The sequence below is a fragment of the Myripristis murdjan genome, chromosome 16, assembly GCF_902150065.1.
Source record: "Myripristis murdjan chromosome 16, fMyrMur1.1, whole genome shotgun sequence".
Classification (NCBI taxonomy): Eukaryota; Metazoa; Chordata; class Actinopteri; order Holocentriformes; family Holocentridae; genus Myripristis; species Myripristis murdjan.
The window spans coordinates 16,181,914-16,204,768 of record NC_043995.1 but is presented as its reverse complement, the minus strand read 5'-3'; the positions used below and the strand labels follow the sequence as shown (position 1 = coordinate 16,204,768).

Genomic DNA, 22,855 nt, shown 5'->3' with positions numbered 1-22,855 from the left:
TAAACTGTGAAAGTGACCTTGTTGAAATAAACATTGTGAGACATTTTGAACTGACCAACGTGGTGTAAAGGCCCTTGTCAAACTTCTTTCCAACAGCTCGGAGATCACAGGCTGGCTGGCCTTCAATCCCACTGTCAGGATCAACCGAGTTCTCACACTGCAATACAAAACAAAACATATTTAATACATTTAATAAACCTGTAACAGTAGTACAACACAGGCTACAAGAACACCAGTCAGGGTAACAGATTCTGGTGACTGTGCAGAAACTCTAATGACATGGCACAAATCAAGCAGTGATCCCAAACAATAAATGTTTCATTGAAAACATTCTTACACGTACATTTTGCAGACATATTCCATACAATGTAACAAACTTATTCTTCAAATTCCTCTCACCATTTTTCTGCTATAACAGCAGTGTGTATTGTTTTGTCACATTCCATCTACCTAAAAGGGGAGGCTGTGAGTGTCTTACCTGTGAGCAGGTGACAAGGTGCTGGGTGAGGGTAGAAGAAAGCAAGCAAGCTAGCACTTTCTCCACACCAGCCCTGAGCTCAATATAGAGCAGCTCCCTCCAGGCACTAGGCTGGGTCAGACTGCAGGGCCGACAAGAGTACACCACACTCTCTGGCAAGCTTGACAGGATCTCATACAGATCATCTGAAATGATTTTACAGTAGATGCACATTTAGAGAATTGTATCTGTGCACATTTCAACCAGGAGCAAATTTAGTGCTTTCAACAGTGAACACCAGACAATCAAAACAGTAAATCATCCAAAAAAGTACAGCAGAACCATGGTAGTCCTGTGTAACTCTAAGGTGTAGATATCCAACAATTCTTGGTTATTTTCACTTCCCCAAATCTGAGTCAGATAGAGTTGTGAAATCCACATTTCAGTCATACTTGTGTAAATCACAATGCACTTCTTAGAGTATTCTGCAATGGAGGCAAAATGACCACCAGTTAGTAATTTAACTGGTGGTCATTGCCACTGGGACAGAGGGGATGACAAAGCTTGAATATGATACTGATGTGGACAGATTTAGGAGACATCATTTCTGCCAAATAAGGAAGAGCCTGGACATTGCTTCACAGACATACATTCTTGATCACCATTGTCCCTCAATCTCATGAGGTCAAGAGAAGACACACCGTTGGACACACTAGACAGCCATTCACTGTCAAGGCAAGGCAAGGCAAGGCAAGTTTATGTGTATAGCACAATTCAACACAAGGTAATTCAAAGTGCTTTACAGAGAGACTAAAAGCAACAAGACACAATTTAAAAAAATAAAAACAGTCAATAAAAAAGGGAACTAGAAATTGAGAATGATAGCGAAAATAAAATACAGTAACATAAAATAACAACAGGCTCAGTACACTGCCTGAGCTAGACCGCCAAGGGTCCAGGCCGTGATTGGCCTTGTCACCCTTGAAGCTCCCTGCCACCAAAAGGCAATAGGCCAAGGGTCCAGGCCGTGATGGCCGAAATCAGGGTTAGGACTCCTTGCCACCAAAAAGTGAACTAGACAAAATTTGAGTTTAATTTCAAAACCGGCTCCGTCAGAGATTTCAGCTAGGATCTCTTGTCCCTGGCTCTGAACCATCTTGAATTTGGTTGGTCAGGTCTGTTTTTTAGTGTATAGGATGTTGCCCTTAATAATACACCCAATGCGCACACACCATTTGCTCTTGAGTCCTTCACTCAGAGTCTTACCGTCCCACCGGACACAGGTTCCACACACTGGTCTTATTCAGATTGTAATGAACTCTAAAGATCCATCACAGGACGTCTCCTTTCTAGATCTGAATTCACAGCATGCTCCCCAGTGTCGAGTCACAGCAGTAGCTGACTCAGACACCCAATGCGTGCACACTATTTGCTCTTGAGTCCTTCACTCAGAATCAAAACATTTGCTGAGAAATTGAGCAAGCATGAGCAAGAGCTAAATAGTGTCAAAGGACACTCAGTATAAAGACATCAGTGCTGGATGACCACATTTCAGCAGCCCTCTTCCTCAGTATTATCGCTCCATGGTGCTGTGTGTTGTCTTCCTTTCTCTGCTCACTTTATACTAATGACCACATTTCCAAAAGTGAACCCACCAAACATCTCAGGCTTGTGAATCTCAAATGGTGATCTTACTAGCAGGGACTAAACCTCCTAGTTTCATGGTGTGGAGCAAAAACATGAAGCTGAACACACACAAAAGTTGAGCTGGATTCTGATTTCAGAAAAACAGCCCAAACCATTATTATTATTATTATTTTATTTTATTTATTTATTTATTTTTTTAATCACAGCCTTAACATACCAGAGATAAACAGACCTTTTGAAAATTGTGCAATTAACATAATGTTTGTATGGGCGTACATATTTACAAAAGAACACTGTTATTTTCTGTGAGCAGACTGCAGTATACAAATGTGGCAGTCTGGTTTAAGTTGTGACTGCTTCACATGCATATTTAGCAACGGCTGAGCGGTGTCTGGTCAGGCGTTTGCTGTGTTGTTTGACAAGTTAATGGCGCATTCCAAAGTTGATTGACAAATTTCAATGTGGCTTTAATCAAGTTCATTTCTTTCTGTTTTGTTCTTTAACCTGAAATCCAAATATTTGCCTTGAGACTTGCATGAGTTAGTCTACCACTGTTTATCACTGCAAAGCCAATTGAGAGAGAGTTCAGATGAAGGGGCTACCATGGTGATCAAAAGCTGAGACAAAATACCACCAAAGGAGTCTAATGCTACTTTTCCACTGCATGGTATAGGCTCCACTTGCTTTACTTTCCTGTACTTCATTTTCCATTTGACACTACCTCCTCACTGTGAAGCCACGCTGGTCACTTGTGGGCGTGATGACGTTTTTCCACCCTTCTCTAACACATCCCAGCAGAAGGTTGTTTTTTTTTTTTTGGTTAAAAAAAAAAACAAACAAAAAAAAAACAAACTTTAATGCCCTACTTCACAGGGCATTATGAATGTAACAAAATTTTTTACACGGCTAGATTATCAACTATAACACAAGTTTCACTGACCATGTCTGGATGGTAACCCTTTGCAAAACTCCTGTACACGCGCACTTGATTCAGCACAGTAAGTCCTGTACTTTGACCTAACTTAAACCAAAACCTTACCACACTCGTGAGAGTTCAAAACTAGATCTGCAAGAATTTCTCAGAGCAAAAATAAAAAATACTTATGAATGAAAAAATAAATCAAATTTTACTTAGCACCAGCATTTATAAGCAGATAAGGGACTGAAACTTTAATTGGACTGAACGATAGAGTGGGCAATTTTAAAGTGAATTTTGTATTTTGCACTTATTTTAACTTATTTTATTCCGTCTATCTGAGTTCCAATGTGCATTGCTGTCTGAGTGGAAGTGTGGTTGTTGTTTTTATGTTTTGATGAGCTACTAGATATTTGAATTTCGCTTCGGGTATGAATAAAGTTTAACTTTCTATCTATCTATCTATCTATCTATCTATCTATCTATCTATCTATCTATCTATCAATCTATCAATCTATCAAAGGGGGAGCACTGACGTTGTTTCAAAGCAGCGACACTGACAAGGCATTTTCTGTTTATCATCCTCATGAATGCAGATATCAGCCAATGGTGATTATCTCAAATTGCCAGATATCGACATGATTAATCAGCCAACCAATTCATTGGTCTATCCCTATGTTTTTTTGTTTTTTTGTTTTTTTTTACCCAGACCTACAATGTTGTAAGTATACTGTGTATACTGCATTAGGCAGATTTTAATCAAGAACCTCCACAGTCAAATTTATGGATAAAAATAATTTTCTGTCCACATATTAATACATTGAAATAAGGCCATTTTTAAGAGACAAATTACCTGTTAGATCCTCACACTTGGCATGTACCCAGTGGTTACAGGTGCCACACTGCATCATCTGACTATCATAATCATTGTCCTCGTAGCACTTGAAGCAGATTGGACAGTAGTTACCTTATGGGAGAGAAAGGGAGATGGTCAGTGAGAGAAAAATCAGCCTCAAAAATGAGCTGCCAAATCACCAAAATGAAAGTCGTAAGAATTACAATGGTAAGAACTCCCCTCACCCTGGTCAAAGAGGTGTGAACAGTCTGGACAGAGTCCTTTGTCGTGGTTCCAGTCAGTGTCCCAACTCTTCCCTGGTGTGACGCCGCAACTTTTACACCTGATGCATGTCATACACACCTGCATGGACATCACAGCAGCACAACAAATCATGAACAGTGAATTCAACAGTGCCCAAACGTAACTTATATATATCATTGTGTTTTCACTGGATCCTACCCAGGCCTTCCTCTTCTTGTTATATTTGGGATAATTGGGTCCAAGACAGGCAGCATGATAACAGTTCTGGCAACGCTCACACTCCAACAAAGGCTAAGGGGGAGATGAAACATGTTGCTTTTGACTCAAAAGAATCACCACTAAGAAGTGTGATAGAGTAAAACATTATAAATAAATAAATAAATAAATGACAGTCACAGTCTGTACCTTTGAGAGCTTGTTTTTCCTGCCACATACATGGCAAAACTTGCAGCGGCGACAGCACCAGTTTTCTTTGTTCTCCTCGGAAGGGCGTTCCGCTGGCTCAAGGCAAAACTGGTGGAAGGGCTCACAGCATACTTGGCAATAGAGCATCTGCAAAAATGGTCCCCAAAAACAAAACATGCCTTTAACTGTTCAAATTGGGATGGAATTATATAAAAGTAATCCCTGTGTGTCTCACTAATAAATATTACAAAGGTAAAACCAAAACACATTCATCTCTTTTGATAAAGCCAACAAGATCTGTAGCTTTACAAACTAGTATGTGACAACTACAAAAACAGATAACAACAGTAATTCCCACTGTATCTTAATAATTACACTGTTATGAATATAATTTTACTACTTTTAAGTTTATCTTTATCTCTCCAGGCTAAGCTCAGTGGTTCATGCCCTTTTTCAGCAACACCATGCGTCACCTACATATTAATATGCACACTGGCAATACAGATTATGTCTGCCATCAGGCCTGATGTACACCTTTTTTTTTTTTTTTTTTTTTTTTACTGTGAGGGTGTCTTCTGACAGCTGAACTTAATATCATTATTATTATTATGACTAATAGCTGCCATACATTTTAATCAAAGTTTCAGAAATCACTGTATTCGTGGAAGAAGTAGCTTCTTTGTATGCTTTCACTATACTCTGTGATTTTATTTGTGTGTCTTATTTACATCTACCTGTCCTGGGACAGTAGGTGGAAATTACCTTTATAGCTAAATCTGATAAAAAGCATATTTTCTCTCTGAGTTTTACGTAGGTGTACATGGTCCCTAAAGAAATAAACTAGATAAATAAACACAATAAATGAAAGGAGTTGGAGGGGAAGCGCACACTGGGGGATGAATATTTGTGTCTATGTCTAGTGCAGTATCTTGTGTTCCATTTCTTTGATGCGTGTGCAAGAAATTCAACACCAACTACTTTCTGTTCACAAAGAGTGAAAGGGATTTAAAGTACTGGTGAAGGTTACACAGCCGACGCAGGATTTCAGGCGTTGCAGTACAAACTGTGGGAAATTACCTCATGCTGTCCTTTACTGGCACAGAGAAGGCAGACACAAGGTGGCATGACGGGCACAGAGGTCAATATACTTAGACCACCCATATTCCAGACGTTCTCCAGAGTACAGTCCTCCTGCAAAAAAAAAAAAAAAAAACATGTTGAAAAACATCGAGTTACCAGAATTTTGGCCTGAAGATCAACACCTACTCAGCTAACAAGTTCCTTCTACTTTATTCACTTGGGAAATGCAGGGGTGACTATGCAGTTGCTTTTCATATAAATGTCAATGAAATGTCAGTAGACAAAGGTAAGAATACATGATGACAAATCTTTTTGTTTAGGGTGTCAACTGTTCCTTTAAACTTTGATATCATTCCAAGAGCATGTACAACATCTCAGATTACGACAGAGTGAGTCACAGAACAGTTCGGTAAGGAGCACAGAGCCCAAGCACCACTGCAATGGTCATACTATTTTTAAAATGAAGTATTAAACAGTGACATCTAGTGGACAAAAACAAGCATTGTTAAAGTTGGCAAGTTGGCACAGCCACTCATAATCTTTTTTTTTTTTTTTTTTTTTAGAAATCAACACACATTCTGTAGAACAAATAATACCTGAAAGAAAAGTGATCAGCATTTCTTTAATACACAGCATTCTGAACAACTTTGGTAGATATGTTTAACCAACCACCTCACAGTATCATGGACATTTACATGTTTTAGAACAGGTGGCACCAGGAGTCACTTTAACCCCTAAGACTGACAGTGTCTTTTCCTAGTTGTATCGACTGAGCTCCAAACAAGAACTTCGTACTACAATACAGTAGCAGTGTACTGGAAATAGTGTCCTACCTTGAAGTCTACTCTGATCTTGTGAGTAGGTTCAGAAGACTCTGTCTCTCTCTGCTCAAACCCATGGGCCAAGGCAGCTAAGACACTAGGAGGTGTCTGTTCCAGAGGACCCTGAGAGAAAAAGATAGAGATCTGTGACTATGACGTAGACAGCAATGAACTCCCACAAGCCTGGTCTATGCGTCATGCAGAAACAAACACAGCTAAGTACATGGGGTCAAGTGATTAAAACAAATTGGCCTTGATGGTTTTGGGAGAGCACGCAATAAACTAAATCTGAAATAACTTTGGTTACACCATTGTTACAGATGATCCTCTATTGGGGACTGGATAAACAAAGAACTAGAACCACTGGTCAATTCCGGTGTTTTTTTTTCTTTAGTGTTATGGTGATTGTGATGATAGTAGTGATAGTAGTAGTGATAGTAATCACCACTGTAGTGATCAGTGGGTGAATGATCAGTCAAGATTAAAGCCAGAAACACCTCTAACAGTCCCAGACAGGATACACCACGATAAATTTTTCTGCTTTTTCCCCACGACATACAGATTTGCTGGCTTGATGAAAACTGTCACTGCCACACATAATGGGCAGATTAAACCAAAGTAAATGTCATAATTACCCACCTTCTCAGTTTTACGCCGCCCAGGTGGTACACGGTGTGAGGTGGGCCTTCGATGCCTGACTTCATCATCTGAAGTATCTCCAAGGAATCCATCCAGTGACACAAAGTCTTTAACGGGGACAAAAAAAGGGATCATGGTCATCACAAGGCAAAAACAAAAATAGTTTGACAACTGCCTACACCACAAGTGTTTATTTCTGGAAGCGTGTGTTTAATAGATTATTATTTTCTCATGCATTAATGATGAAAATACATGGAGACTCAGTAAGCTGGCACATGAAAAACCCACATTTGAGCCTTTTCAAAGGAATAGCAGCTACACAAGTGGCATCTACAAGACTGATAAATTAAGTGTCTTATAAACTCTTTTAACTATGTTTCTGAGTGTTAATCTACCTTGACTGAAACGGGGTCCAAGCCCCCTTCTCCTGGCTGGGGAGGCAGAGCTTGATACGGCTTTGATGTCCAGATCAGAGTCGTAATCTACCAGGTCAAAGTAAACACGGGGTTTCACGACACGCTTTGGCTGCTTCCTTACAGACGGACTCTGACTGTCACCCTGGAGACGAGATGGCGACTCTGCAGCACCCTCGTTCCCTTCCTCATTACTTGAATGACCCCCACTGAGAGATGATCGCCTCCGCTTAGAGGCACCTTAAAGGAAAAAGGAGCAATGTAGCTGACAACTGAATATGAAGGAATAATGCTAATATGAAAGTAATATGCTCAAGTGAGGAAATCACCTTTTGGAACTGATCTGCCACTTAGACGGCGCGCTTTCCTCTCTTCAATCTGATCGCACCTCTTATACCTACGGATTAAAAAAAATTAATTTTCATTTTGGAAAATTTGGAAATACAGCAAAATACAACGGCAATATAAAATTGCTCTCCTGTTGGGCCTTGCTACAACTGTTGAAATAAATACAGGTTTATGTTTCAAGTTAACCAGAACAAGCAATCAAAAAATGAACTTACACACAACACTGCCTTTTTGTATTAGGACCACCAAACTTGGGTTTGTCAAGGCAGTTCATGCACTTGCCACAATCATCCTCGTGGTTGCAGCCTTTGCATACTCCACATCTCCGAGAGCGGTACCCAAATGGCCCGAGCCCCTTCCGTTTAACAAAGGCAGACGCTTTCTTGACCTTGGTGACCTTTTGATCTGACAGCCCAGGACTGTCTGACTCTGAGGGAGACCCAACGTCTACAAAAACAACAATCACAACAGACATCCAAGAAGAGAAGGAAATTATCACCAGTTGAATGATGCAAAATTTTGACAATAGCAGCATATCACTAATCATCTTTTCGATCATTTGTCATTGTAGAGTGCCATTACTACAGTTGGTGGCAACAGCAGCTAATTTAGTCACACTAATATTTTGTTCCTGTGGCTGCTTCCCACACAGTAATTAATATGTTATCTATTGAGATATATTGCCCCCAGGAATTACTGTTGTTCCGCTTAGAAAGTGTCATTGTTCTACATAAATTGGATTAATTTGGATAATGCAATACAATGAATACTAAAGAAGGCTGTAGGACACAGCTCCATTCACATCCTCTCCAGCTTTTGGTATGCCACTTGAGAATTCTCATCTGTTTTTAACCAAAATGTCTATCCAAGACAAACAAGTCTGAGTTGGTCTGCCTTATGACAGACTTAAGAAAAAAAAACCTCTGCAGAGCACATACATTTGTAATTTGCAAATCAGCATGCACTGCATTGGAAATCAGTTAAGAAATTTACATACAAACTGGTGGGCTACTATAAACAGACACCTATACATCTGTCACAACTGTACCACATCAGTGCTCCCCATGCATTATGTTATTTACATATAAAGCCAAAAAAATAAAACTCCCCAGACCGCCTGTGACTTTTAGACTTTTTAAAATGTTTTTTCAAGCTGAAGCCACAGGAGAGACAAGCTATTATTTTTACACAAACTGATTATTACTTAATCATGAAAGCTTCCTACTTGTGTTTAGTCAGTCTGGCTATTGTTGAAACATTTTAACCTAAATTTCAATGGTTTTTCTTCATTGAGTTGCATGGCCAAATGCTCAAACTTCAGTAATTGTAACTAAGGACAGCAAAAATTAGTTTGCAATCTTGATCAGTTTCCATATAAACAGGCTATCCAATGAAAAAGACGAATATGTGTCGGGCAACAGAGTGACGGCGGTTTTTAGCAGAGGTCAACCAACTCAGTCATTCTGAAATGGAAATAGCTTTTTTTTTAAAAAAAAAAAATAATAATGACAACATTTTCAAATGCAACCAAATGGCAACCCTCTGGAGCCCTGTTAAGCTGATAACAGGCTAAATTCAGGGAAACATCAGCCAGTAAAATCCAGTAAATAAAAAAAAACACCTAAGGTCCAGTAAATGAAAGAAAAAAAAAAAAAAAAAAAAAAAAAACACCTACCCTGCATCCAAGTCACAAAAATTATTACAGGCATACTTCCACAGACAAAATGCAAAGGAGATTATTAATCTACCTTTAGTAATGACTGAAGGGGAGATTCCAGTTCTTTCATGCAGTGGCAGGGCACTAAGTCTGGGGATGTCATCAGGGACCAAGGCTCGAGGCTGCCCGAGCACCACCGCTGCAGCACGGCACACGTGTTTTATACGTGGACCCCCTGCTCTACGGAACTCCTGGCACAGGGGGGAGAGATGCTGCGGCTGAAAGAGAGAAAGACAAAACTAGATTATTACTGACAAATGAGTGCAATTACATAAAAACACAAAAGATATAATACAGAGAAAAAAATCAGTGAGGCACTGATTTGAAAGGGGTTGGATTATGAATGGCCAGATCAGTTCAGTTGTGTTTGCACTTTTGGAAAACATGATTAACAATAATTTTCTAATAAACATACAAACAAAATACAAGTCCCACTGATTTGTACTCTTACGTGTCCTTGAGGGGGTTCTGTCTTTACTGGGACTTCAGGATCAAGCGGCGCCTTTGGTTTCCTCCTCTGTCTCTTAGATGTCACGTCTCTAGATCTGGTGCCAGATGAGCCAGATAAAAGCTACAAGATTTGTGGACAAAATAGGACATTGCTATCAGTTTAGGGAAAACCATGAGGCACACTCAAAAGTAACATTCAAAACCGAATTCTACCTAATCTTTGACAGACAGGTCATGCAACGTAGAACATGTTCAATTACCAATAAACAATGAAAGACAACAATGACTTAAAATGTGCTTGTGGTGACCTGGGCATGACCTTACCCCAGATGACTTCAGCTGTTTCTGCTGGTCAATTTTAATAAGCTGGACCTTGGCTTTCTTGAGGAGGTTGAACATTCTTTTATTTGCACCAGTGAGGCGCATTCTCTGAGAGGCTCCCTTCTCCACAGACGCAGGACCATCACCTTCAACACCTGCACTGAACGCCTGTTCTTCCTGCAGCTTTCCTGTTGGTTGAAGTAATACATGACAGTTTCCAGTCAGTTTCCTGTCTGTCATCAAGTATGAGTAAACAATGAATGTAAATACCAGCTAGAAGATTAAATAACTTGATTCTGAATTATTTTTGCCTACCTGAGAGAGTTTTGGTAGCTTTTGTTTTCTCTTTCCCTGTTAAGTCCTCTTCTTCACCTGACTTAAATGCAAGGAACTTGGAGTTCATAGTCCGGACACACACAGAAACTTTTCTCACCACTCCAGGTGTATCAAGGTCCTCTATCTTGAGCTTGGATTTACCCTTTTCTGTGTTTGTGTTCCGCTGCCTAAGACTAATGCTCATGACCTCATCATCAAGGCCTTCTGCTAAATCAATGGGAGGCTGAGGAGGTTTACTAACAGTATCCGTCTCTGTTGTCTTCCTGATTCTGGGAAGTCCTGGGGGTAACTTCTTCAGCCTTTCATAAATCTTGAGGTGAGAAGTTTGCTTATTAAACTTAGGGTTCTTTCTCTTTTTGTGGGCAACCTGGGGGTCAGTAGATTGGTCTGCAGACATTTCAAATTGTTTGGATAAAAATACATTTTCATACTTGCTCTCTGGAGTTTTGTCCAGTGTATGTATCTCCTCACTAGTCTCTCCTGGAACATGCCACTTGAAACTGGGGTTCCTCAGAAGAGACTTCCTCTTTTCAATTTTTCCACATTTTTTCTCAGAAAACATGCTGTCAGTGATATCAGTGTTGTTATCAAGTTCCTGAGCTGAAAACAAATTGACATCCAGTTGAGCTTCACTCAGTATATCCTCATCCTCGACTGGCAGTACAGGAGATATCGCTCTGCCATCATCTCGTCTCTTTCCTTGCCGTATCTGCATGCCCAACTGTAGACCCTTCTTTGGAGAGTTTCTTCGTGGCAAAACTGACATGCCAGCATCATCCATGAATCTTTGTGGCGTCTTAATCACTCGTGAGGACCTGGCACTAACAACAGGCATGATGAAGTGCTTAATGTTTTTGACAAACTTTGATCTACCAGGCTGGGCATCTAATACATCTGCTTGTGCTTCATCAACTAAAGAGTCCGTTTCTTCCTGCTTCAAAATGGCTTTGTCGAGCCCTATTCCTACAAGCTTTGATATGGTTTTAGATTGTGCTTTTGGTCTTTTGGAACCAATGAACTGAAGGCCTATCTGTCTCCTTTTATTCTTTTTTTGTACGCCAATAAGTTTAGAGCTTGGGAGCGGTGTGGACGCTGCAGCTGGGGTGGAAATTTCATTATCCTCCTCAACACTTTGTGTCTTAGAATTTCCAGGTAATTTAACTGAAGCAAACTTCCCATCTCTGGTCCTGTGCCTATGTTTCTGACGCTGTCCAATCAAACTTTTCCGCCTCTTTTTCCCTTGTTTGAATGATTTTCTTTGTTGACCTGATGTTTTCTGATCACCTGCATGATGCTCTGTTACCAAAGACATTTGACTATCTATTAATTGAATATCTGTTTCCTCTTTTACCACTGACTGAACATTCTCTCCCACTGATACAGTGTCCTCTCTTGCCTCTGCTTGGTTGCAATCTTTTACTTCTGTCTGAATTACTTCTTTAACCACAGGCTGAGTCTCTTCATTTACCACAGGTTCTGCATCAGTAGGCTCAGCTGTGGCCAACTCTGTGTTCTGAGTAGTTTCAGAAAATACAACTGGCTTCTTCCTCTGAACAGACCTCTTTTTCACTGAACGGTTAGTTATGCATCCTCTAGGTTTGGAAGGCACGGGCAATGGTTTGGTCTCTTCTGTCTGTAATTCTACCTCGCTCTTCTGCTTCTGTTCAGGAACTTGAGCAGGCACCAGTGAGGTATTATCAGAAATCTGTGAGGAATCATTATCAGGAACTTGAGAAGAGTTATTACTGTTTATCTGTGAGGAGTCTTCAGCCAAAACCTGGCAGGAGTCTTCAGGAAGAACATGTGGGGGGGTAGAATCTTTAGTCAAACCCTGAGAAGAATCTTCAGCACGCACCTGTTGAGTATCTTCATCATCTGGACTTGTTCGAAGCCGCCGCTTTTTAGTCGTCAATGACTTATGACTATCACACTTAGATTTTGGTACAGCAGGGTTTGATGCTCTTCTCCTTAGTCTCGTGGTTGGTATGACCTGTGAATCTACAGTACATGTGTTATCCTCATTATCTCTGCTTAAATCTTTGATGAGATCATCTTTCTTTTCAGACACTGGACTAACTTGCTGAATTAAAAAGGATGGCTTCGAACTTTTATGTTTACCAGGTGAGGCAACTTTCTTGATCTGAAGAGGAGGAACTTTCCCACAATCTGTTTTAGTGGTTTCTTGTTGGTGCGGTTCAGTTATATGTTCCACTTCAACTTCCACATGTAAAGTGGACTTTTCCTCAAACGACATGTCAGTTACGTCTTGGGAAGACTTCTCATTACTATCCATGTTACAAATTTCCCGTGGAGCTGGATTGTCTATTCTTGCTTTTTTATCTATCCCCTCCAAACACTTAATGACACTGGTATCAGAAAGAGTGGACTGAGACACTTCACTCACGCTCTTCTCTGTTACTTTGGTGTTTTCAGCACCCTGTATTTGGCTCTCTCTCTTCACTAATGTTAAAGTCCATACAAATTTACTCCGCTTTTTCTTACGAGAATTCTTTCCACTTGACTGAGCATCGTATTTTGGGTTTCTGATCCTAATCAGCTTCAAGCCGGGAACCCTCATGTCCTCGCTTTTTAAAGGCAAACTGTTGTTAGATTCAACAGCTAGTTTATCAGGCTCTATGGATAATGGATGATGAGTTTCTGGCACTGTAACATCCTTATTCAGCCTCTTGCTCTGCCTGCGCCTAGAATTTCTTGTCAAAGGTTTGGCCTCCTCTATTCTTGAAACTTCTAACACCGACTCTGCTGGACTGACTTCATTTGTACTCTGATTTTCTGGTTGAGTTGCACAGTCTGGGACGCTTTTAGAGGGAGGGTTAGTGACTCTGCGGCTCCTACGGATCCCCACTTGATTCATGTCAGAACCTTGCTCTGTCGTCATTTCTTTCTGCTTGGATTTCTTTGCATTTGTTGTAATTTCCATTGTCCCACTTTCCTGTGCAATGTCAGGTTGGCCTGCAGATTTTTTCTCCTTTGATTTTTGGTCATCAACCTCAACTTTGACATTAGCTGGCCAGCCAGGTTCTGTACTCTTTGAGGCAGATCTTCCACGCCTTCTTGCAGGTACAGCTTCCTCTCCTTTATCCTCTGTGCTGTGTTGATGATCATGTGGTTCAGTTTTTAATTTGACATGAGCACTTGAAATCTGGTCACCTTGGATTTCCTTGGCTTTAGGCTGATCCTCAAATGCTTTAATCTTCAACTTCTTCACAGATTTTTTATGAGGCTCCTTTACCTTTTTCACTTTCTTTTTAGCCACCAACTTAATAGTAATCCTTGGTGCTGTTGAGGAGGCTCCGCTTTTGGTGGACTGTCTCTCTGTAGTGTTTTTTCCTTTTGAACTCTTTCTGCTATCCTTTGCAGGCTCTGCTTCAGGAGATAAGCTGTGAACTTCCTGCATGGAGTTTTCATCTTTTTCAGGATCAGGAGAGGTGAGAGCTGTCTCCACTGTTGGACTATGAAGTGGTAGCTTCTCTGTCTGTCGTTTAGATTTTGTGTTGACAGGATCACCTAAAAAACATAAAACATCAAAGAAATAACACAGAAAAAATACTCAACTCCTTCCCACGATGCTGAGCTTGGTTCAGAACATGATACTTCTTTTGCATTAAGTTTCATGGTTAATGCAAATTTCAACTTGCCGGGTATTCATAAATCACATCTAATATGATGTGTTGTGCAAATGCTCTTTACCTTTGGAAGGATGTTGTCGGGATCGTAAAGGTCCTTTGTAGCCTTTTCTCTCAGCTTCAAATCCTCTGAAATCATCCCCCTTGAAAACAACAGCCAATCAACACATGAATTAACTTAGCAAACCCCTTGTGTGAAGCCTACTACTCCTATACAGACTACAGCAATCAAATGTATGGTCTATTGCATTAATTTCAAATCCTAAAGTGGAACATGAACAACATCTGCTCAACAAACTGAGTGGACAGTCAAAGTCAAACCAGACCATATGTACAATTCATTCAAATGGATGGCAAATCACTTTTTAAGTCCAAAGTATGCTCTTAATGAGAAATGCGTTTAGATCAACCATACTCAAGATCCTATCATTACAATCAGTTCATAGTAGTATAGCAGTAGTTCATATTTGTCTTTTTTACATTTGACAAACAGCTACACCTAACATAAAACAGGTTATGGTGCAGATTTTATAGCAATGTCAATGACATACCATGCACAATCACATTCTCTCTCTCTCTCTCTCCTCATTCAAACAAAACTTTACAGTTCATCCCATTCCAACTAACAACTAAAAAAAACATCAGTGGGGTGACAGCTGGTTAGAGAATTTGTAAATGTATTCAGCTAATAGGGGAAACTTCATAAACTTTTTCTCTTGTAGGTAAGTGTTATCCAGGCAATCCACTAGATGATGCAAGGACAGGTTTCTGAAACACAAAATAACTGAAGGAAACGGTGGGTCTTGACTATTCCCTCCAATTGTACAATAGTCGACATTACTTATGCTTGCATATACGACCTGAAAGCCTATCAACAACAACAACACAGTGTATGGGGATTACACATTAACAGTTTTGGATATTTGCAGGGAACTTCTAAACCCCTCAACAGGCAGCATAAATGTCTTTGATACACTTATGCACCACAATTTCGACCTGTCGCGCTAGGTAACATCAGCTAGCACTTAGCCCTTCCCCCTCTTACAGATTCGATTTAAACTCACTTCTGTCTGAAGACAAGTTAGCGTTAGCTTGCTAAACTCAAAACTTTATTACCCGGTGTGCTGATGTTGCATTTAACCCTAACTTACAAGCAGAATTCGCAACCTAAGAGACAGGTGTGCTCTGTTTTATAGATTTGTCATGCAGATAGCACTTGGCGCATCTGGACAGCGGATAAAAGAGCAGTTAGCGTTAGCCGCTGCACAGGATACAGAGTCGCTAGCCTTCCCCCTCTTTGTGTTGGCTACCATTAGCTGCTATTCTAGCTCATGATGACGAACGGGCCACGGGTGAAATAATTACAATCCCTATTTACAAGCTGGCGTCCTCGTTGACTGGCTTATTTTACGCATCTTCCATTCATGTTATTACGTTCTTATATTACTAAGTTGCAAACAAGCAGCGGTGAAAACGCTGTTAACATTACTTTATCTGCTCTCCTACCATGCTGAATGCATGATGTTGTTGCGATCGTTCATTACATGCAATGATTTGAAATGGAACAGGCGAATCTGCCCTGTGCTAGCGTTAGTTAGCATGTAATGTTAGCTTAACAAGCCTGATGCTAAAGTTAACGCTAACTTAGCTTAGCGGGCGATGTTGACATTTCTCCACGGCGCTAACCAGTCACAACATTATGGACAGCACTCACACGGACACATTTATCGGTCACACAAAATGTCAGAAGATGAAATAAAGATACTAACTCCTGGCTCGGTTTGGGACCTCACCTCTTCACTCCCACTTGAGCTGTATCCAGCCTGGCCAAGGCTCTTGTGGTTCGCCTCTATCCCAAGTAAGCGCAAGTGAGACTGGTCTTCGTTTAACGAAAGGACCAGGTTTGTGGGCCTTGGGCCTCCGTTGGTCACATCATCGGCTTCTGCCCCTGATCGCCCGAGCTGCCATCGTTTCTCAGAGCGCAAACGACTGCGAGACGACCAAGGCCGACCGGGGAAACGACCCCTGGCCGTAGCGGTACCACCTTGGCCTCCTACGGCAGCCGCGGTTGCTGATCCGCATCCCGCTGCCGCCATCATTGCTTCAACAACAACACACACCGATAGCTAGCAGCAGTTCGAGGAAAGACAAGAGGGAAGGCGCGAGATGGGAGGGGGAACCGCAATGCTGCACGGGAAATGGAGTTTTACGATAAGTGAACGACGTGGGATTTGTGATCAATCGATCGATCGATTGGTTGCAGCTGAGGTACATTTCAGAAAATAAACACTGAATGAGCCAAAATTGCGTTAGAAATATGTAAGAAGTCCAGAAGAGACTACAGAAAAAACATAATCTACTGGATAAAAGTATACAGTCCTATAGCCTGGTTTTAACAGCATTTTTGTTTTTCGACTTTTTAAATCCTAAAAATTAAGTTTCCTTTAGGCAAATACCTGAATAATACACCTGACAAAAGAAAATACCAGTCAAAGTAACATTTCACAACCGTTTTCATATTGATAGGTAGATAGATATGTAGATGTAGATAGATATAGCCTATGCTATAAATATTATTATTTTTATTATTATTATTATTAGTAGTAGTAGTAGTAGTAGTAGTAGTAGTAGTAGTAGTAGTAGTAGTAGTACTATGCTATCCTTTATCACCGATTTATTTTATTCGGCACCTCACCAAGTCTGGGCTGTAAAAGCTCTTACACCTGCTGTTATAAATACCGTTGGAGTCCCAGTTTCCCCTGAAAAGTCGCTGCAGAGGAGGTGACGTGTTTTTTCTGCAACAGCCGCGGTTTGTTTGAAATGAGAAGGCGACATGGAAAACGGTTGATCGTACATCGGAGGACGAATGAGAAATTACCCACAGCAGCGCATATGACAAATTATTTTCCCCTCCTGGATGAAGTCTCAGTTGTGCGGCCGGCAGATAAAGCGCACAGTGTGTCAGCATGTTGTCCGGTGGTCAGTCCACCAGGAGCGCCGCCGTGCTCCTGCTGAGCGCTGTGAGCCCGCACATGTCAAAATTCGTAAAAAGCTACTCCTGCCAGTTGTGCCAAAATTGTCTTCTCAAGTATTGTCATCGTTTTCAGACTTTCGGGGAAAATAAACATGCCTTTTGGATCCTGTATGACAATTTTGCGTTCTTTAAATGGGTGAACTGGGTGAAGTAGACCAATACTAGCCTATGGCATGTAATGACGAATTATTATAAATGACATATTGTCTTTGCATCACAAATGCGCAAAATGCTGGAACGCAAGTATAGAAATTATTCTGGTTCTTATTCATATCCATATGAAGGAATCCGTGTAGACTTAGAGACTGCAAAAGCAAAAGTAACCTGTATTAGGCACTGGATTTTACAGCCCTTTTCAATTTCCCCGATTATGGAGCATTTGCAAGAGGACAGCTGGATGTGAAGAGATACTGTGCACCTTGGTACGATGATCTCCTCACAGCAAACTGCTACCATGTGTGATAAAGTCAAGTTAGGAGAAAGTGCTATACATTGGGAAGAATGACACCACTTGTGAAGAAAAAGAAAAAGCATCAGAAAGCATTCAATTAAAACAGTGATTGGCTATTGTGATAAGACAACTTCAGTATCTGACTCGTGGACTGTGGACACGACACAACACAACACAACAAATTTACACCCGAGTCTAAAAGTCCTATACTGACGCAAAGTAAAAGTAAAGTAAAAACAAGTCAAATAAGTAAAGTAAAAAACATGAGATATGAATAAGTGGTAGGTGTTGGGCTATGAGACTTCACGTCACATTTAACAGGACAAAGTGAAAGACCCTCCTGCACAACCAGGCAAAGAACTGATAAAAATAGACACTACTGACACTGCTGTAAACTTTATATCAGTATCACAAACCTTGGGCCAAAAGTACATAACACAGTAGACCTATGTATCTATGAAAAGATATATAGGTATTTTCCGCTATAGATAGATAGATAGATAGATAGATAGATAGATAGATAGATAGATAGATAGATAGATGCGGTATGAAAATGCATGACCAATCAGCTGTGGAAGGGTCTTATTGAGGTCTTGTCATTTCTCAATTCCTCATTGAAGTTTTAGCACAACCACTAGGGGGCGGTACGGTCATTTCCACTGTCTCTCGCATCCACGAAACGGACAAAGCCAGTTTAGCATTTTGGCGTGTCCCTAAATCCACAAACACCGATGCAGTGCTGCATTGTTGTGGTTCGCAAAGGGCCATACACCACATCCATGTCATGTACCTGATGTATTTTATTGTCACCGGGCGGTAAGACTCACGATAACGCGGAAGTAGATTATCTGGGGCATCTGCCTCAAGTGAACGAGCATATACACACAAGTAGATTCCTGTTTAAATAGCCTTGGAAATTAAAGAGCCCCCTTTTCCCTTCAAGAAAGCAAGAATTTAGGCCTGTTTATGCACAACACCAACAACCAATATCACAAATTTACTTATGAAAACGATTGGATTTTCAAATGCTGTCATCTTCCATGAGAGCCATTATTTGTTCTCACTTTGATACCTTTATCTAGGTTTACCTCAGAACCTTTATTTCGAAAAGGTCAAACAGGAAGCGTGATTCCTGGTGCCGTGGGCTTGGCGGTGTTCATTGTGTTGTCGTCTTGTGTATCAATCGCTAATTTTGGCACTCCCATAAAGTTGGCGCTTGGTTTTACAGTTTCCAGGTAGTATGTCCTTTGGATGTGCGTCTTTGTTATTCGACATGAAACTGATGAAACAGCCGTATGAAGCTTTTCGCTGTGGTTGTCGAGTGGTAGCTAAAATTGGACCGCACAAGCTAACGTTACCTTGCTAAGCTAACGCTATGTAATGTTAACAGTAAAAACCCGACTAGGTAACGCGGCTCAGCAAGCAAGTTTGTTTTCTGTGGGAATATTATGTTGTCGGCTCACTTTAGCTATATGCAGCTCAGATGACTGTGATTTTTTGGAAAATTATGCCGCTAAAGGCGGTAGTGTCTCATAATTCTGACTCATGATATATCCTCTTTCTCAGTAAAATTAATGTCTGGTTGGATTTCACGTTTTCCTTTACGTCTCTCCAAAGGCCACAGACATCACAATGAACCTGGAGCGGCTCCCCAATGAGGAGAAACTCAGCCTATGCAGAAAATATTATCTAGGTGAGAGTAATCCTGAAGTAATTATGGCATGCCGAGTATTGATGCAACAACTTTCATTAATCCCCGTATAATTTACATGGAACAAGTGCATCTCAAACTAGTCTCTGTATGTTATCCATATATTACAATGGGCAGAAAGGACACTAATCATATACTCACAATGGTATACTGTTTGAACAAGGTGTTGTTGATGAGCCTTTTTTTTTTTTTTTTTACTGAAAAGTATTGTAAACAGTTCTCTTATTCGTGATACTTTCTCTTTCTCTCAGGGGGCTTTGCATTTCTCCCATTCCTCTGGCTGGTCAATGTTGTTTGGTTTTTCCGGGAGGCCTTTGTAAAGCCAGCCTACACAGAGCAACTCCAAATTAAAACATGTGAGTGTCAAAGTTGTTACTGCAATATCATATGTTCTTCTGAATTTGCAAAACCTCCTGGCTCTTATTTACTTTCCACACAGGTAAAGGTAATGAAAGAACACAATATGCAGTTTCATCTTTGTTAAGTGTTTGTAGACAATTCAATAAGTAGCATTAAAGCCATTAAACCCTTCACAGGATGAAATGATCATTACAGTTATTTGATTGAATCACCTTTGAATTTCACTGATTGTGTTCAAAATTTAGTCTCTTAGTTCACTAGTTGAGAACTTTACATACTCCTCAGCTGCAAGGAGTGCTCTTCCCCAGTATACATTAATATAACCAGTCACCAGAAATCACTGCTGAGCCTGTCGGAGGTGTTGTTTACATAATTCAGTGAAACATATAATACGACTTTATAAACCCACCTGATAACCAGTTACATACCCATTCTCTCTCACCGAGTGCTGTGACCTGTAGATTAGGTTGCTGGTGATTGTAGCTGCCTGTCCTTTGTGCCTGTGTATTCATGACGACATTGCCAGATGTCATCTGTAGTCACCATCTGTGGGTTAGAATGTAATTCTTTTTGACATATGAATTGGGCCTCTACATGAATGCTCACCCTGGATTATGGTATTAAGGGATGTAACATTAAACAGTATTGTCTATGATAGAGGTAAAAGTAATATGGGTCTTCATAGGTTTGCGAAAATAGAGATGAAGATAGTGTAAGAAGAAGTAAGACTACCTTTTTGTTTCATGTTCACTGTGACCTGTGTGCCTTTACTTACAGTCCACACCCTGTCATTGCTTTCAGGTCAAATTGCCGAAAATATTGGATTAGGGACTTAAATGTGTCTGTGGGAGGCGGTGTAGGCATGCTCAATGAAAATATGTTCTTTTACATGATCTCAAAAGAAAATAAGCCAAGTCCTTCGAGTTTGAGGTTCAAAAATAATCCATTGTATCATGTATGATTAAAGATAGATATAAAACTGTAATTTTGACCCAAATGCAACACATGGGTTAAGCCCTTAAATGAATGAGGTGTGCAGGAGTAGAGCTGTAACAAAAACTTGCAGGACAGGCCAGCCTTGAGCACTGGGTTGATAACAGTTGTCTTAGGATGTGATTTTCCATTTTTTCAAATAGAAAATCACATCTTACATCTTTACCCTAATTTATTCTGCCTTTATTGTACTTTACAAAGACATTGGGAACACATGTAAAGATTAGGCAAAATCAGCATAAAATATATCCTGATATAACTAAGCAACCTTTATTTTACTGACATATCTAATGTTTCACTTTTTTTTGTTTTCAGATGTAAAGCGGTCAGCATTGGGGTTGCTACTATGGGTAGCAGTTCTCACTACGTGGATAACAATTTTCCAGCACTTCAGAGCAGAGTGGGGGGAAGTGGCAGATTACCTCTCCTTCACAATTCCACTGGGCATTCCCTGAGACGTTTTTTAACTCCAGATCTATGGACCATAACTAAGGATCCTATCCAGGACCAAAGAATGTCCCTTCTTGAACTGTATAGAGGAAAATTGTTGTGGGTGTGTCTGGCTCTGGAGCGAAATTGTACAAACAAATTAACTGATACTATTGAAGTTAACTGATGCCAATTGAAGCTTTTCACACTTTGAGTTATGCCTTGTGTCTTTGAAAGGTAGATGTTGGATGGGGGGAAAAAATGCTGTTTTATTTTATTCACACTGGTGATTTTTTTTTTTTTCCCCACACTTACTTACAAGGCTTTTGAGAGTTCTGATGGTCTTAGAGTAATTAGTCAACAGTTTTAATGATTGCAATATCTAACTTAAATGACGGAGCAGGACATACAGGCTTCAAGATTTTACAGGACATAGACAATAGATAACAAAATAATCATTGTTTTCCTTGGTTTAATCGACTTACAAATACTGCACCTTTTCCCAGAATGTTATGTGTGATAGGTTTATGTATGATGGTACACGTAAAAATATTTTTTACTCGTGTATGAATGACAAATAAAAAAAGTATTCATCAACTCTGAGTCAATGACGATCCCTTTATTTGTTTTAGCAGTTTAGAGCCTCTGGTGGACTGATGTCACCAAGAAGAAACTTTGATGCAAAATCTATTCATGGCAGGTGAGCGCTTGGCTCAGAATATCATTATCCCCTCAGGATTTATCAATCTGTGTGGACTTTTGTTGGAGACTGACTCAGTGTGCAATCCTTTTCATCACAGCAGAAGTACTGTAAAGGCTCCTGGGCAATCACTGGCGCCTATTGTGAAATTCAATCTGTGTTCCCCGCCATCCTATGGGTCACAGTGCCATTTTTAGTAACCCCAGTAAAAGTGTGAGGGACAGGCTCAACATTACTAACAGACAGGAAACACATGTCCCCACCACATGTAACTTGGCATTTAGCCTGCCAGGAGCAAGTCAGTGTCAGCAGGTAGGACCATGACTTTATAAAAAATGATTTATGGGGAGTGACGTGTCTTGATATAGACTTGATGATATCCCAGATCATAGTGTGACATGAATAAACTGACACCATGCTTAGGCCCATCATCACACTTGGACATAAATAGCTTGATAATGAAGATAAATGAATTAGTATTTGAATAATGGAATTTGAGTCATCAATGAATTGTGTGGTGGAATCTAAATCCAGCACTGAAACACACAACATAATTTGTCTGTCTTGATGTTACATTGGTAATAAATATATATTTTCTTTTTACACTCCATGCCAATAAAGCACATTGAACTGAACCAGAATCAATACTTACTCTCAATTTTCACACCTTTTGTTGTTTTTGTTGTTAGTGATGATGTCGATGTTAATAATTATGTTGACGTTCACCTGACTTTTTGTTTTATCTGTTTTTTTTTTGTTTTGTTTTGTTTTGTTTTTACTGTAAAGCACTTTGTGTATTCGTACTGTGAAGGGCGCTATACAAATAAAATTGTACTTACTTTTTACGCCTACTGCTTTTATGAGAATTTTATTCACTTCCA

At 40.2% G+C, this 22,855-nt stretch overlaps 2 protein-coding genes across 6 annotated transcripts in view; one reads left to right on the top strand and one right to left on the bottom strand.

Annotated features, from left to right (window-relative positions):
* Nucleotides 1–16,467, bottom strand: part of kmt2bb (lysine (K)-specific methyltransferase 2Bb) — a 32,177-nt gene extending 15,710 nt beyond the window's left edge. For 2 of the 4 annotated variants that reach the window (XM_030073292.1, XM_030073293.1), the window contains exons 1-18: nucleotides 16,066–16,466; nucleotides 14,361–14,439; nucleotides 10,629–14,177; nucleotides 10,317–10,501; nucleotides 9,994–10,113; nucleotides 9,574–9,760; nucleotides 8,041–8,272; nucleotides 7,807–7,874; nucleotides 7,460–7,717; nucleotides 7,065–7,171; nucleotides 6,438–6,548; nucleotides 5,602–5,715; nucleotides 4,525–4,671; nucleotides 4,318–4,410; nucleotides 4,101–4,218; nucleotides 3,874–3,987; nucleotides 479–663; nucleotides 56–157 (exon numbers count right to left, since the gene is read on the bottom strand). In XM_030073292.1, coding sequence (XP_029929152.1) covers nucleotides 56–157; nucleotides 479–663; nucleotides 3,874–3,987; nucleotides 4,101–4,218; nucleotides 4,318–4,410; nucleotides 4,525–4,671; nucleotides 5,602–5,715; nucleotides 6,438–6,548; nucleotides 7,065–7,171; nucleotides 7,460–7,717; nucleotides 7,807–7,874; nucleotides 8,041–8,272; nucleotides 9,574–9,760; nucleotides 9,994–10,113; nucleotides 10,317–10,501; nucleotides 10,629–14,177; nucleotides 14,361–14,439; nucleotides 16,066–16,395 — 6,099 coding nt within the window. In that variant the 5' untranslated portion in view covers nucleotides 16,396–16,466. Of the gene's footprint in view, nucleotides 1–55; nucleotides 158–478; nucleotides 664–3,873; nucleotides 3,988–4,100; nucleotides 4,219–4,317; nucleotides 4,411–4,524; nucleotides 4,672–5,601; nucleotides 5,716–6,437; nucleotides 6,549–7,064; nucleotides 7,172–7,459; nucleotides 7,718–7,806; nucleotides 7,875–8,040; nucleotides 8,273–9,573; nucleotides 9,761–9,993; nucleotides 10,114–10,316; nucleotides 10,502–10,628; nucleotides 14,178–14,360; nucleotides 14,440–16,065 lie in introns of all 4 variants that reach the window. The other 2 variants (XM_030073294.1, XM_030073295.1) reach the window with 2 other exon arrangements.
* A 2,400-nt stretch (nucleotides 16,468–18,867) lies between these two features.
* Nucleotides 18,868–21,871, top strand: psenen (presenilin enhancer, gamma-secretase subunit). Of its 2 annotated transcripts, none has more exons than XM_030073445.1 (4): nucleotides 18,868–19,016; nucleotides 19,399–19,474; nucleotides 19,744–19,848; nucleotides 21,161–21,871. In XM_030073445.1, exons 2-4 carry the CDS (start codon nucleotides 19,414–19,416, stop codon nucleotides 21,298–21,300), a joined length of 306 nt encoding a protein of 101 aa, XP_029929305.1. In that variant the 5' UTR covers nucleotides 18,868–19,016; nucleotides 19,399–19,413; the 3' UTR covers nucleotides 21,301–21,871. The 2 variants fall into 2 exon arrangements, with proteins under 2 accessions (XP_029929305.1, XP_029929306.1); XM_030073446.1 differs by lacking the exon at nucleotides 18,868–19,016 and adding an exon at nucleotides 19,070–19,186.
* The last annotated feature ends 984 nt before the right edge of the window (nucleotides 21,872–22,855 follow it).